General features: G+C 44.3%; 1 protein-coding gene across 1 annotated transcript in view; it reads left to right on the top strand.

The window, feature by feature from the left end:
• Window positions 1-15,074, top strand: part of si:dkeyp-14d3.1 (transmembrane protein 132C) — a 179,963-nt gene that overhangs the window by 137,927 nt on the left and 26,962 nt on the right. The window contains exon 5 of the mRNA XM_026188667.2: window positions 13,730-13,873. Coding sequence (XP_026044452.1) covers window positions 13,730-13,873 — 144 coding nt within the window. The remainder of the gene's footprint in view (window positions 1-13,729; window positions 13,874-15,074) is intronic.

Genomic DNA, 15,074 nt, shown 5'->3' with positions numbered 1-15,074 from the left:
GCCTCCTTAATGCGGGCATCCTCCATTTCAGTAAAAGTGTGAAAAAGCTTTGTGGGTTTTTTTCTGTCATCTTGAGATGGATTTTAAGGGCAGTAATTGGATGCCTGAGCAGATTCCCCTGCACAGTAGGAGGCTGGTCCATTATCTTTTACCATCGTAAAGTAATGTGCTCCTGTCCAGGCTACCCTCATCATCATTACCCATGCTGTGGATGCCCGGTGATGGAGAGGGAGCGGGAGGACAGGGCATACATCATATCTTGACTCATCAGTCTTCCTATTCCAGCCGAGACACCAAACTGTGCTCACTCACACGAGCATTCTCAGGCATAGAGATGAGGAGAAATGAAAGAAGCCGTTAGCTTTCACGTACTGCTTCAATGTATTGTTAACCAATACATCATCACCCCGGCCCTCTCTGGCCACTTCTGCTCTCGCATGATAAAGTCATCTATCAGCATCTTCCAACCAATGTTTTATTTTACTCCTTTCTATTCCATTCCCTCTGTTGCAATGCATATCTTTTCTCTACCAGGCAAGTGAAATCTGGAGTGCCATTCATCAAACATATAGTCAAACATAGAGATGAGCACTTACATCCCAGCTAATCCTGCAGAAAACCCATCAAGGGCACTGGTAAAATCATGCAAGCTGTGTATTACACAATCATGCATTGTACAGTTTTCACAACCACCTTCCCCCAAAACCCATCCCACCTCCCAAAAACCTGATTTTGGTCTTCTGAAAAGCTTAGCCACTTTATTCCACTACGGCCAAGCCTGTGTTGGATACCCCTGCTGTTTTAATGAAACATTGCATTTTCCCCCTTCTCATGAGTCATGCAGTTTACAATAAAGAGCTGATGGATGCATCCCAAGAAAACAGTCCATTAGCATCTACTACAGCTTAGAGGCTGATGATGAAGTGGTAGCACTAATTGAGGAGCTGCCGTATGCACGTGGCACACTACATGTAATGCTAACTAGGACGGACGATTGTGACAAATGCTTTTCTAAACCATGATCTGAGTACTCGAGACTGCGTGCCTAAACATTTTCTACGTGCCTTTGCTCCTTTGTCATCGCAGGATGTAAAAATGCTCTCGATAGGGACTGACACCCCATAACTGCACTTACGGCGAGAACAACCATCTTTTCACTGCACCACTGCACACAAACGAGCACACACACTGAGGTTTTTATGGCAAAGCCATTGTCACTTGGATAGACTTTAAAGTCATTTTATTAAACAGAGAACAAACATTATAGGTGAGCAGGATGATACCTCTCAAAGCTTGCTCATTACAGTGACATTTGCAAATTAGCGGGTCACCATTAAGACAGCTAACCTTTCCGCTGCGGTTTGGAAAGCTTCTCTACAAGTCAGGTCAGAGGACTTGTTTACTGTGCCACTGCAGATCTCGGAAGATGGTCTCCGAAGCGTTGCATAATTCATGCATAAAACACCGTATTTGTGCACAGCCTTATTTTCCAGCACCTACAGAAAATGCCCAGGACCTGCACCGCCCTGTGGAACCACTTATAGTTTTGTTTTTCTAATACATTGCGCTGAACCTAAATCGCTTTCGCTGCAGACCTCTCTATCCTGACTTTGCCAAGTTGAGCTGAAAAAAAAGTTTGTTCAGCTCAAAAAAGAAGAAAAAAGCAGGGATGACGCAAAGGGCGGGATGCAGACTGACAGATCAATTTCAGAGTGACATGTGTCCATATCTCACATCTCCCCATGATTGTTAACATCCTACTTCACATTCCGGTCCAGTTCTATTCACTCTGACTTTAAATCCTTACCCACTGAGGTTTGAAAGGAATGTGTGTATTTTTTTAGCAGTAATGGACTCTCCAATAGAGCTGACCTTTGTGCCTGTTGAGAGAGGTCTGTGTCCAGAGGGCAGCTAAGCCAGGCTAAGCCAAGCTAAGCTGGCAGTATGGATCTCGATCAGAGACGGGTGAAGAAATCAGACAGAGATCAAGAGGTCATTCCCCTACAGGCATTGCTGGCTGTTGCTGAAGAACTCTTCATCGATCGGCTGTGTGTGATAGATATCGGGCTGAAATTGAGCAGACTGGCACAGGCGGGGTTGTTTCCCTGCCTTCTGGCCTCTGGGCTCTTACACAATGGGCGAACAGCAGGGGCACGCACGAGGTGTACAGGAGCCAGCATCACTCAAAGCACCGACCGGCTACCTCCCCTGAGCCCCCGCAGCTTTCGCGCTCATCTCTAGGCGAGCTCAGAGCTGATTGTGTCCATGGTGGCTGACCTTGATTCTGGGTTCTGACTGTTATGGAAATTCGCCAGGGACGTCTTCGCCTCCCTTCTGACCCACTGATCTAGATGTATTATAGGTATAGTATTCATGAGAACTGCAAGAGGATTCGTCCCATAAACTTAAAATGCAGAGCTTCCGCAGGCAGCCATGTTTTATTCACAAGCTCCCTTTCTCAGCAAGGGTGGCAATTCAGGGCCAACGGGCTCTTGAGGATGGCTCTGTCCTTTTAGGAGCAGTCCTCAATTATCCACGTATATTTAATTTTGCCAGCACAGACACTAATAAGTCTGTTAATGTATTTTCATGGACAGGCAGGTTTACAGATTGCCTGAAGATGAATAGATGCAGCAGGGTTTTATAATTGAATGCCCGTTCACAATGTCATATTAAACTAAATATGTCTCCCTTTGCAATGCATTTGTGTAATTTTTTTTCCAAACTTATTTAGATCTTACGACATTAACCAGAGCCCACAATAATAATAATAATCCACACAGGCTAAGGAATGAGGCACAAATAAAGCAATTACCTGTGGAGAGATTTGGCCTGTCTACAGCATGTCGTTGTGACACTTCCACATAGTCAGAGTTTACCCATAACTTATGTGCACTCATAAATAATTAACATTTGAGAGCAAGTCAGCGTGACTAAAAGATCAATACTGTCCATAAATAGTTGTGCGAATCCTCTTGCATAACTGTGCAAGCAGATTAAATGAGAGGAGTTCTTCATACATCACTGGTTGCCCTTCTTTTGAAGGGTGTGAGGGCAAGAAGACAATAAAGAACAGAAGGAAGATGATTTATTCTTTTACTTCACTAAGAGGCACCTCAGTCAAGGACCCAACTATCTAAATGGTTATATAGTCAGATTTAGACGGAAGAGGCTCAGAGGGACTTCAAAGAGTCGAAGCAGCAACAAGGATTCAGCTAAAGTATTCACCAAATAATGAATATTTGAATAACTTGAAATGGCTTCATTCGCTGTATAGCCAATCGTCACAATCAGTTTATTTTTTTTGACAGTGCATATGAAACATAAGAAACTGCAGGCATTAAAGGCTCAGCTCAGTATAAAAAGTGTAATAGTGGGAAACAAGTATCCATCCATCCATCCATCTTCATCCGCTTTATCCGAGGCTGGGTCGCGAGGGCAGCAGCCTAAGCAAACAGGCCCAGACCTCCCTCTCCCCAGCCACCTCCTCCAGCTTATGCGGGGGAACACCAAGGCGTTCCCAGGCCAGCCGAGAGATATAATCTCTCCAGCGTGTCCTGGGTCTGCCCCGGGGCCTCCTCCCGGTGGGACATGCCTGGAACACCTCACCCAGGAGGCGCCCAGGGGGCATCCTTGTCAGATGCCCGAACCAACTCAGCTGGCTCCTTTCGATGTGGAGCAGCAGCTGCTCTACTCTGAGCCCCTCCCGGATGGCCGAACTTCTCACCCTATCTCTAAGGGAGAGGCCAGCCACCCTTCGGAGGAAGCTCATTTCTGCCGCTTGTATCCGCGATCTCGTTCTTTCGGTCACTAACCACAGTTCGTGGCCATAGGTGAGGGTAGGGACGTAGATCGACCGGTAAATTGAGAGCTTCGCTTTTACACTCAGCTCCCTCTTCACCACGACGGACCGGTGCAGCGTCTGCATTACTGCAGCTGCAGCCCCAATCTGTCTGTCGATCTCCGGTTCCCTTCTCCCATCATTCGCGAACAAGACCCCGAGATACTTGAACTCCTCCACTTGGGGCAGGAACTCATCCCCGACCCAGAGTGGGCACTCCACCATTTTCCAGCTGAGAACCATGGCCTCAGATTTGGAGGTGCTGATCCTTATTCCCGCTGCTTCACACTCGGCTGCGAACTGTTCCAGTGCGAGCTGGAGGCCCTCACCCGATGAAGCCAACAGAACCACATCATTCACAAAAATCAGAGATGAGATTCTGAGGCCACCAAAGCGAAAGCCCTCCGCCACTTGGCTGCGCCTAGAAATCCTGTCCATAAAAATTATGAACAGAACCTGAGACAAAGGGCAGCCCTGGCGGAGCCCATCACCCACTGGGAACGAGTCCGACTTATTGCCGGCAATGCGAACCAAGCTCTTGCAATTCAATTCAATTCAATTCAATTCAATTTTATTTATATAGCGCCAAATCACAACAAAAGTCGCCTCAAGGCGCTTCATAGATACAGAGAAAAACCCAACAATCATATGACCCCCTATGAGCAAGCACTTTGGCGACAGTGGGAAGGAAAAACTCCCTTTTAACAGGAAGAAACCTCCGGCAGAACCAGGCTCAGGGAGGGGCGGCCATCTGCTGCGACCGGTTGGGGTGAGAGAAGGAAGACAGGATAAAGACATGCTGTGGAAGAGAGACAGAGGTTAATAACAGATATGATTCAATGCAGAGAGGTCTATTAATACATAGTGAGTGAGAAAGGTGACTGGAAAGGAAAAACTCAATGCATCATGGGAATCCCCCGGCAGCCTACATCTATTGCAGCATAACAAAGGGAGGATTCAGGGTCACCTGGTCCAGCCCTAACTATATGCTTTAGAAAAAAGGAAAGTTTTAAGCCTAATCTTAAAAGTAGAGATAGTGTCTGTCTCCCGAATCCAAACTGGAAGCTGGTTCCACAGAAGAGGGGCCTGAAAACTGAAGGCTCTCCCTCCCATTCTACTTTTAAATACTCTAGGAACAACAAGTAGGCCTGCAGAGCGAGAGCGGAGCGCTCTAATAGGGTGATATGGTACTACAAGGTCATTAAGATAAGATGGGGCCTGATTATTTAAGACCTTGTATGTGAGGAGCAGGATTTTGAATTCAATTCTGGATTTAACAGGAAGCCAATGAAGGGAAGCCAAAACAGGAGAAATATGCTCTCTCTTTCTAGTCCCTGTCAGGACTCTTGCTGCAGCATTTTGGATTAGCTGAAGGCTTTTCAGTGAGTTTTTTGGACATCCTGATAATAATGAATTACAGTAGTCCAGCCTGGAAGTAATAAATGCATGAACTAGTTTTTCCGCGTCACTCTGAGACAGGATATTTCTAATTTTAGAGATGTTGCGCAAATGGAAGAAAGCAGTCTTACATATTTGTTTAATATGTGCGTTGAAGGACATGTCCTGGTCAAAAATGACTCCAAGGTTCCTCACCGCGTTACTGGAGGCCAAGGTAATGCCATCCAGAGTAAGAATCTGATTAGATACCATATTTCTAAGATTTTCAGGGCCGAGTACAATAACCTCAGTTTTATCTGAATTAAGAAGCAGAAAGTTAGCGGCCATCCAGGTCTTTATGTCTTTAAGACATTCCTGCAGTTTAACTAATTGGTGTGTGTTATCTGGCTTCATGGACAGATAGAGCTGGGTGTCATCTGCATAGCAGTGAAAATGTATGCTATGTCTTCTAATGATACTGCCTAAGGGAAGCATGTATAATGTAAACAGAATTGGTCCTAGCACTGAACCCTGTGGAACTCCATAATTAACCTCAGTGTGTGAAGAGGACTCTCCATTTACATGCACGAATTGGAGTCTATTAGATAGATATGATACAAACCACTGCAGCGCAGTACTTGTAATACCTACAGCATGTTCTAATCGCTCTAATAGGATATTATGATCAACAGTATCGAACGCTGCACTGAGGTCTAGCAGGACAAGCACAGAGATGAGTCCACTGTCAGAGGCCATAAGAAGATCATTTGTAACCTTCACTAAAGCTGTTTCTGTGCTGTGCTGAGCTCTGAAACCTGACTGAAACTCTTCAAATAAACCATTCCTCTGCAGATGATCTGTTAGCTGTTTGACAACTACTCTTTCAAGGATTTTTGATATGAAAGGAAGGTTGGAGATTGGCCTATAATTAGCTAAGACTGCTGGGTCTAGAGATGGCTTTTTGAGTAAAGGTTTAACTACAGCCAGCTTGAAGGCCTGTGGTACATAGCCGATTATTAGAGATAGGTTGATCATATTTAAGATCGAAGAATTAATTAATGGCAGGACTTCTCTGAGCAGTTTTGTAGGAATGGGGTCTAAAAGACACGTTGATGGTTTGGAGGAAGTAATTATTGAAGTTAACTCAGAAAGATCAATTGGAGAAAAAGAGTCTAACTTAATATCAATGGTACTAAGAGTAGCTGTAGATAATATTACATCTGTGGGATGATTATTGGTAATTTTTTCTCTAATGATAAAAATTTTATTTGTGAAGAAGTTCATGAAGTCATTACTAGTTAACGTTAAAGGGATGGTTGGCTCAAAAGAGCTCTGACTTTTTGTCAGCCTGGCTACAGTGCTGAAGAGAAACCTAGGGTTGTTCTTATTTTCTTCAATCAGTGATGAATAGTAAGATGTTCTGGCTTTGCGGAGGGCTTTCTTATAAAGCAGCAAACTATTTCTCCAGGCTAAATGATGATCCTCTAGATTTGTGACACGCCATTTCCTCTCCAGATTACGAGTCATCTGCTTTAGGGTACGTGTTTCAGAATTATACCACGGAGTCAGGTACTTCTGATTTGAGGCCTTAGTTTTCACAGGAGCTACAGTATCCAGAGTCGTACGTGGTGAGGAGGTTGTATATGGATCGAATGGCCCATAGCAATGGGCCAGACACCCCATACTCCCGCAACACCTCCCACAGGACACCCCGAGGGACATGGTCGAATGCCTTCTCCAAGTCCACAAAACACATGTAGACTGGTTGGGCAAACTCCCATGCACCCTCAAGTATCCTCGAGAGGATAAAGAGCTGGTCCAGTGTTCCGCGACCAGGACGAAAACCGCATTGTTCCTCCTGTATCCGAGGTTCGACTAGCGGACGAACTCTCCTTTCCAGCATCCTGGCATAGACTTTCCCAGGGAGGCTGAGGAGTGTGATCCCCCTGTAGTTGGAACACACCCTCCGGTCCCCCTTCTTAAAGATGGGGACCACCATCTTTAAGAAGGGGGACCCCGTGGACTGGCACCCTGGTCTGCCAGTCCACGGGTACTGCCCCTGACCTCCACGCAACATTGCAGAGGCGTGTCAACCAGGACAGCCCTACATCGTCCAGAGCCTTCAGGAACTCGGGGCGGACCTCATCAACACCAGGGGCTCTGCCACCAAGGAGTTGTTTAACTGCCTCAGTGACCTCACCCCCGGAAATTGGCGGGTCATTCCCCTCATCTCCAGACTCTGCTTCCTCCTCAGAAGAAGTGTCAGTGGGATTAAGGAGGTCCTCAAAGTATTCCTTCCACCGCCTGACAATTTTCTCAGTCGACGTCAGCAGCGCTCCACCAGCACTATACACAGTGCAGGTAGAGCACCGCTTTCCCCTCCTGAGACGCCTGACGGTTTGCCAGAATCTCTTCGAGGCAGTCCGAAAGTCTTTTTCCATGGCCTCTCCGAACTCCTCCCACACCCGAGTTTTTGCTTCAGCCACTGCCCGAGCCGCATTCCGCTTGGCCTGTCGATACCTGTCGGCTGCCTCCGGAGTCCCACAGGCTAACCAAGCCCGATAGGACTCCTTCTTCAGCCTGGTGGCTCCCTTCACCTCTGGTATCCACCATTTGGCTCGGGAATTACCACCACGGCAGGCACCAACCACCTTGTGGCCGCTGCTCAATGCAACAGCTTCGGCAATGGAGATGCTGAACATGGTCCATTTGGACTCAATGTCCCTAGTCTCCCTCGGAATGCTGTTGAAGCTCTGCCGGAGGTGTGCGTTGAAGATCTCACAGACTGGGGCCTCTGCTAGACATTCCCAGCACACCCTCACTACGCGTTTAGGTGCACCAGGTCTGTCCAGCGTCCTCCCCCACCACCTGATCCAACTCACCACCAGGTGGTGATCAGTTGACAGCTCAACCCCTCTCTTTACCCGAATGTCCAGAACATATGGTCGCAGGTCTGGTGATACGATTACAAAATCGATCATCGACCTACGGCCTAGAGCGTCCTGGTGCCACGTGCACTTATGGACACTCTTATGTTCGAACAAGGTGTTCGTTATGGCCAAACTGTGATTAGCACAGAAGTACAATAACAAAGCACCGCTCGGGTTCAGATCAGGGAGGCCGTTCCTCCCAATCACGCCTCTCCAGGTCTCGCTGTCGTTACCCACGTGAGCATTGAAGTCTCCCAGCAGGACAACAGAGTCTCCAGGTGGAGCACCTTCCAGCACCTTCCGACTCCTATGGCGCCTCCTACGGGTGGTGGGCCTGCGGGAGGATGGGCCCATGTCTCCTCTTCGGGCTGTGCCCGGCCGGGCCCCATGGACTAAGGCCCGGCCACCAGACGCTCGCCCTTGGGCACCCTCCCCGGGCCTGGCTCCAGGGCAGGGCCCCGGTAACCCTATCCCGGGCAGGGTAAACTGTTCCCTCGATGTTCTTTTCATAAGGGTCTTCTGAATCGCTCTTTGTCTGGTCCCTCACCCAGGAAACAAGTAGCATTATTTATTTATTTTTCGAAAATGGCCACAACAGACCAGAACTTAAGTTCTTATTTTCCTGATTTTCAGTTTTTAAATGATTAAACCAACATGCATGTAACTTGTTTTCATTGTGGTATTTGATAAATGGTAAACTTTTGCTGTAATCACTGCATACAGCACATCTTAGTTCTCCCATGATGTTGTGAAGGGGGTAGACATGGAATGGATGTACTGTATATAAGCAGAATAAAGCTGTTACCTTACCAAAGCTGCATATGAAAATGCAAAAATGCATTCAGACACCCTACTAGGTCCCTACTAGGTACCAGTTTTCAGCTGTATCTATGTTAGAATATCCCCGGTAAGCCTATGGAGTATTGTATTTCCACTAGTGAGAATGTACTGTTGTGTGTTACATTGTGCAGAGAGCAACAGCAGACAGTGTCCTGACTCGATTCTGGAGACGTAGTTCAGAGTTCATGCGTGAAAACAGCTTAAAAGCTTAAAAACACTGGACCGTAATTTCTATATTGTACAAGTGTTTGAATATTACTAGGCAGCTGCTAGAGAAACAGCTGACTAATTATGGATGTTCACAGTGATTATGAAGTACATATGAAACAGCTGATGCTAATCAGTTGCCTCTTTTCCTACCGAGGCAGTGACGGTGCATTTTAAAGGGGAAAAAACGGCACAAAACCCAATATACACTCTTTCACGCATTGACACCTTTCATGGCTTATTTTTATTCTGTACTTTAATAGGGAAAAAAGGTACCCTTTCTTTGATGTCTCTTAATTACTGAGGTATCTACAAAAGTGGCCCCCTTAACAATACATTTTATTTTATTTTATTCTGAGGTGCCAGTTCATCCATGTCCATGTCCTCATTACATCTCCTTTTAAGCTGAACAGATCAAGTATCAAAGCAGCCATCAAGTTAATCTTCTCTCTGCCAGCCACAGCCCACAGTAATGAGCAGATCAGATCTCTGACCGGCATGTACCCCAGACAGGGCACTGCTACTGAAAGGCGGTTAGATGTCTTTTAGGAGGCAGTGAGGGTTGACTGCCAAGCGGAGATGGGCCGCGTACCGCAGCCACCTTTATCCCATCAGCTGGGAGGAGACAAGGAAGAGGGGGAAATGAAGGCAGGAGAGTAACCTGTTCTTACTTGGAGAAGTAAAAGTGGGATGAAAAGAGAACGACGCAAGGGAGAAAGAAAGAGAGAGAGAGAGACCCTCATTAAAAGGCACTGTGTTGGCTTCACAATCATCCCACCACTTCAATGTGCTGTCATGCAGTGATGTATCGCTCTGCATGGCGCTACCAAGGCCTTTATTCCCACTCTCCTCCATGTTTCTCTCTTCTAGCCAATTAAACGCCCACTAGAATCGAGGGGAGGAAGTGCCACATTGAGCATTGCACAATGTGGAGAGAGAAAGCTGATGAAAGGACATGTCTCTTTTAGTCTGCTTAATAGCTCCAGGACACTGTCTGAGTGGCGTTTAATGTCTACAGCATATTCGCCGTTCCTGTTGTCCCATTTCAGTTTCTTCACACGTACATATACTTTATCACCAAGGGATGAAAATGTTTATCACAACTATGAATATTTCATTCACTGTAGTTAAGCTGACTATTGGCAGGCATCACGGCTGTCTTAATGCACCTGCTCTTGAAATGACATGAAAGATCATAAAGAGGCTCACATCCAATGATGAGTCATCAGTCAAACCAAAACACTCGTAGAATTTTTCAACGCTGATGTCTTTTTCTTTCTCTTTTTTTACATTTTTGTTTTATCTTGGCATCCTGCTGGCTTCAGGACAGCCACATTGACGTGGGGGTTGACACAAACAGGTGCACACGCTAAGCATTTACACTGTATTTACCACACTCTCCTCTGTCTGCCGCGCTATGAATAATGCAGGCCCTAAAATCCTCAACTCGACAATGTGTTTGACCTGTTCATTTGTAGCTGCAGCGCCGATGGCGGGGTCAGAATATGGATGTGTTAACGCCGGGCTGAAGCAGAAGTTAATCGCAACAGCGGGACGGGACAGGCTTTGCTGCTTCTCATGCTGCCTGTGTCACTCAGGCTGACACCATAAATCTCACTTATTTTCAGATCCAAGTGAGACACGGGCAGAAATTATGGCCCAGAGCACATTACCAGCCTCAGCAGCGTGCTGAATGCTAACAGAGAGATCCTTGATAAAGCAGACAGGCAGTTCTCCTGCACCTTATTGGACAAAAAGAATCCCATGTATTAGACTTGAGGGGCCAGACCGGCTCGTAAGTAAAGCACAAACACCGGCGTCAACAGGTGAGATGCAAACTAACATTCAACCCACATACTTAGAGGTGTCTCTAAAGGTATCGGCTAAAAATCTATATAATGCATGCAGAGGTGAAGGACACCACCGTTCAAACCTGAGAACATCTTGATTGGTACAATACAGTTTCGGGCCAGTTCTCATTTTTATTGCTGCTTCGCATGAAGGAATAAAAAGTACTCCGTTTTTATTAAATGTGTGTGTCATTTTCAGATGCATGCTGCACATCACTGTTCTAAATCAATGCTCACTGGAGATGGTGTTTCAGGTGTGACTAAGCTATAGCATCTTTGCCTGGCTGTCATCATGAGGATCTGTTTTGTTAAGGGTCTTTATAAGAAAGCCTAGTATCTTTTTTTCCTCCCTGCAAGGCCTCCTAAAGAAATAATATTATCTGATAAAGATAATCCCTACTCCCCATTTAAAGGCGACATTGACACATGACATAAACACAGAATATCCTTAACTGTACGTTTTGCTCATAAGTCAGTAGCCATGCTGCCGACGTTCGCAGTTACTGTATGTCGCATATCGTTCTCGTCATTTCTCCTGATGAAAACATTGTTTGTCACCGCTCATCTTAGGCCTTGTTATTCTTGTAACAACAGATCATAAATCATAAATAATTTAAAAGATAACATAGTGGCAATACTGCATTTTGACGTGATGTGTTAATTTGTTAGAGTTGTAATCTGCTGCATTCAGTACAAAGGAAGCTCGCTTCGTAACACGACACAGAAACCAATTATTTTATAGCGTGTCTTATCTCCTGTTCAGCCAATTTCACATTAAATGCAATACGTATTTGGTCCTATCAAAGGCTGCTGTTTTCTCCCGCTGTTTCTGATACGACGCAGAGGAGGCCTTCAGAGAAATCTTTACATGTTAAAAGTAGCACTGGTATTATAAATGGCACATTCAGAACTATCAAAATAAAGCTTGCATCTCAAAGACCAGCCTGATCTATAGTAAGAACACGTGCATTTCTTTTAGTTTCGCAGGCCCATATTTCATTGTCTCTTCATTCACACTTTTTTAACCTGCTGATGTTCGCCACTGGTCTCTATTATGTGTTTAATTGCGCTGTCTATGTCCGAGCTTGCGGACCGCTGATGCATCACCGTGCGATCCCGCTGTGGCTTATTACTGCAAGGCTTCGCTCTCTACAGCTCTCGGGTCATATCCAGCTGCTGTAATCTAACATTAGCGCCAGCTTTCACCAGGTCCCCACCATTTACCCTATCATATATTATAGATGACCCTCTGAAAATGGAGGAATCCCAGCAGACGTGGAATTAATTTACAGCATTCCTCGGTTTTAAGACGAATTGAATCAAAGTCAGTGGCACAGCAAGAGAAGGGTTTATATTGCTATATAACACTGTCACAGTCTATAAAATTGTAATGAAACGCCATTTGAAGATTAAGTGGGTTTTTTTGTGATTCATCGGTATCTCTTGGCTCAGCTAATAATCATTTCACTCCAAAGCTGAATGATGCTACAAATGACCAGCCTTACAAACGACGAGCTTTCTTTCAATCAAACTTAATCCTCCTTTTCTTTTTTTTCTTTCTCTTTGAATGAGCTCCATTGGAAAGCTCACAAACAAGTCTTTGGAAAGCGAGTGCATGGCTCTTGTGTACTTCCCCGGTGACTGTGGGATATATATGAATATGGACAGGAAGTCAGCCACTGTAGATTGGTCCTGTCTGTGCCTGTCAGGTTTAGCAATAAAACACTAAACAAATGAGACGTTTAATTCAACAGGCATCACTCAAGAGGAAGATTTCTCTGTTAAAAGGGGGGAAAAAATAGTAGGAACACATCTTCAGTGCTGGCAAAGCTTCAATACAGTGGGGACAGAAAAAGATGCCTTCGGGTTCTCGCCTATTGAAATCAAGGAAATCTGAGCTTTTGTGAGACTGTCTCTTTAGCAGAATGAAAACATCTTGAAAATAGAGACTTTTGTCATGCCTTACAATTAGCTGAAGTCCCTTAAGTTCACCAGGCGCAATATATGCGTGCTCTACACTGTAACTATTGAAAAGTACACTTTGACCTTAGTAGCGACTATTTACTGTGGCGCTCAGGGTTCTGTAGCAGTTTGTGTAATTGAAGTGCAATTTCTTTGGGCTGAATAGGCAGAAGAGACAATCCAATGTGCTTTGGTGACTTCAGAGAGAAAAAAGTTAACTCAGACTTATCTTAATTGGTTCCGATTATCTTCTGTGACAATGCTGGTGTGTGTATGTGTGACTGCGTGCGTGCGTGCGTGTGTGTGTGTGTGTGTCTGTAATGAAAGGTTAAGATTTCTGTTCAGAGTAATGAAGCTGTGCCAGTGGACTTAAAGGACCGGGGCTGTCTGATCACTGATGTCATTTACTGGAACGATCTCTACTGCAGTCCAGGGGCAAATTGGAGCATTTGGTTCTTCTGTTTCTTTCACAGAGCCTAGTTAAGTGTGATTGGGCAGCAAGTGCCAATTTATACATAATGGAACTGACTAGTGTTGGCAGGTTAAGTTTGACTTTTATGAAAAACATTGTAGGTAAGGTATGGGAAAGATAAAGGATAAGATAAGATATCTATCAGTTATTAGTCTGAAGGTTTATCCACAAACGATTAACTTTCATTTCTAAGCTGTTACTTTCTAACTGTTTCTTTGCTTTGATCTCTGTCTTCTTTTTATATCTTCAGGACTCTGAGATTCTGAACACCGCTGTATTGACTGGAAAGACGGTGGCTGTTCCTGTAAAGGTGGTGACTGTTGGAACTGACGCCTCTGTTACTGACGTCTCTGAAGCGGCGACATGTCGCTCAACAGATGAAGACGTGGTCAAGGTCAGTAAGATCAACTTCTGAAAAGAGGGGGGGGAAAGACTCCCGCAATCTCTGCTCTCGCATAAACACCATGCCATCGCAGGCTTCAGATTAGTTTCTGTTGGTGTTTTTCAAAGAGTGACATTTTATTTATTTATTTTTACATGAGCTGCTACAGCTCAGTGCAGTACCAAGGTGATGCCCTGTGCAAATATGACTTCAGATATATAGACAGGTGCAGTACTAGTATGTAAAGGGTTTGCATTCTTAAGTAATGTTGTGTATGTGTCTACTCTTCGGTTTTAGTTCAGTTTGGTTTTATTTAGTTTCCAGAGTGGGTTTTATTGATTCAGTTTGATTTTTATTGTTTGAAAAAGTGTAGTTTTCTTTAGTTTTCATTATTTTCTGTGTTAATTTTACTATTTTAATTATTATTGTATGAAAGGCATATGTCAAGATTTAGGAAACTCTATACAGGTATAACAATAAAAACACAGAACTTGTTGAAAGCAGTTGACTCCCGGTCTTGCAGACATCCATCAAAGTCTCATTAGACAATTTGGGCATATTTTATTTTATTTTATTTTTGATAGGTTTTCAACTTAACAACATCATTTTTTTGTAGTTCTTTACTTTTAAGACTAGTTTTTATTTTTATATTAGTTAACAAGATTTTGGTTTTCAAATTTTATTTTATTTTAGTTATCTATAATATAACCTTTATGTGTGGATATACCTGCAAAATATGTTTAAATGCTTAATAGTAAATCTGTTAAATGTGAACAACATGTAATCTAAAATGTCTGTAGTCCATTTAAGTTAATCAAATGCAATTTGCAATGGAAACTCAAATTGCCATTATAATTAACCCACATATGAGCCCATGTAATTATATTAAAGATTAGGTAGGTAGTGCATTTTTTATAGAAAGTGTTGAAATGATGTTTAGTACATTTAGCACACATGCACCCTGAAGAAAATGAAAACAAACACTGGAAAACAACATGAAAGAGCATGTTTGATATGCAGTGACAACTGACAACTTTTTCTTTATACGGTCCCTTTTAAACCTGCAGCATGAAACCAAAAAACAAAAAAGTGTAAAAGTGGCTTTGCTATGCAAACAAAGGAAGTCACACTGAGACGGGATCCAAGAGACTCAATGCAAACCCAAAGAAGAAACAGTCACATCAGTCAGCACCCCCACGGCTCATTTGGATGA

This window comes from Astatotilapia calliptera, chromosome 12, assembly GCF_964374335.1.
Source record: "Astatotilapia calliptera chromosome 12, fAstCal68.1, whole genome shotgun sequence".
NCBI lineage: Eukaryota > Metazoa > Chordata > Actinopteri > Cichliformes > Cichlidae > Astatotilapia > Astatotilapia calliptera.
The sequence above is the reverse complement of the archived record's forward strand: the minus strand, read 5'-3'. Positions and strand labels throughout refer to the sequence as shown.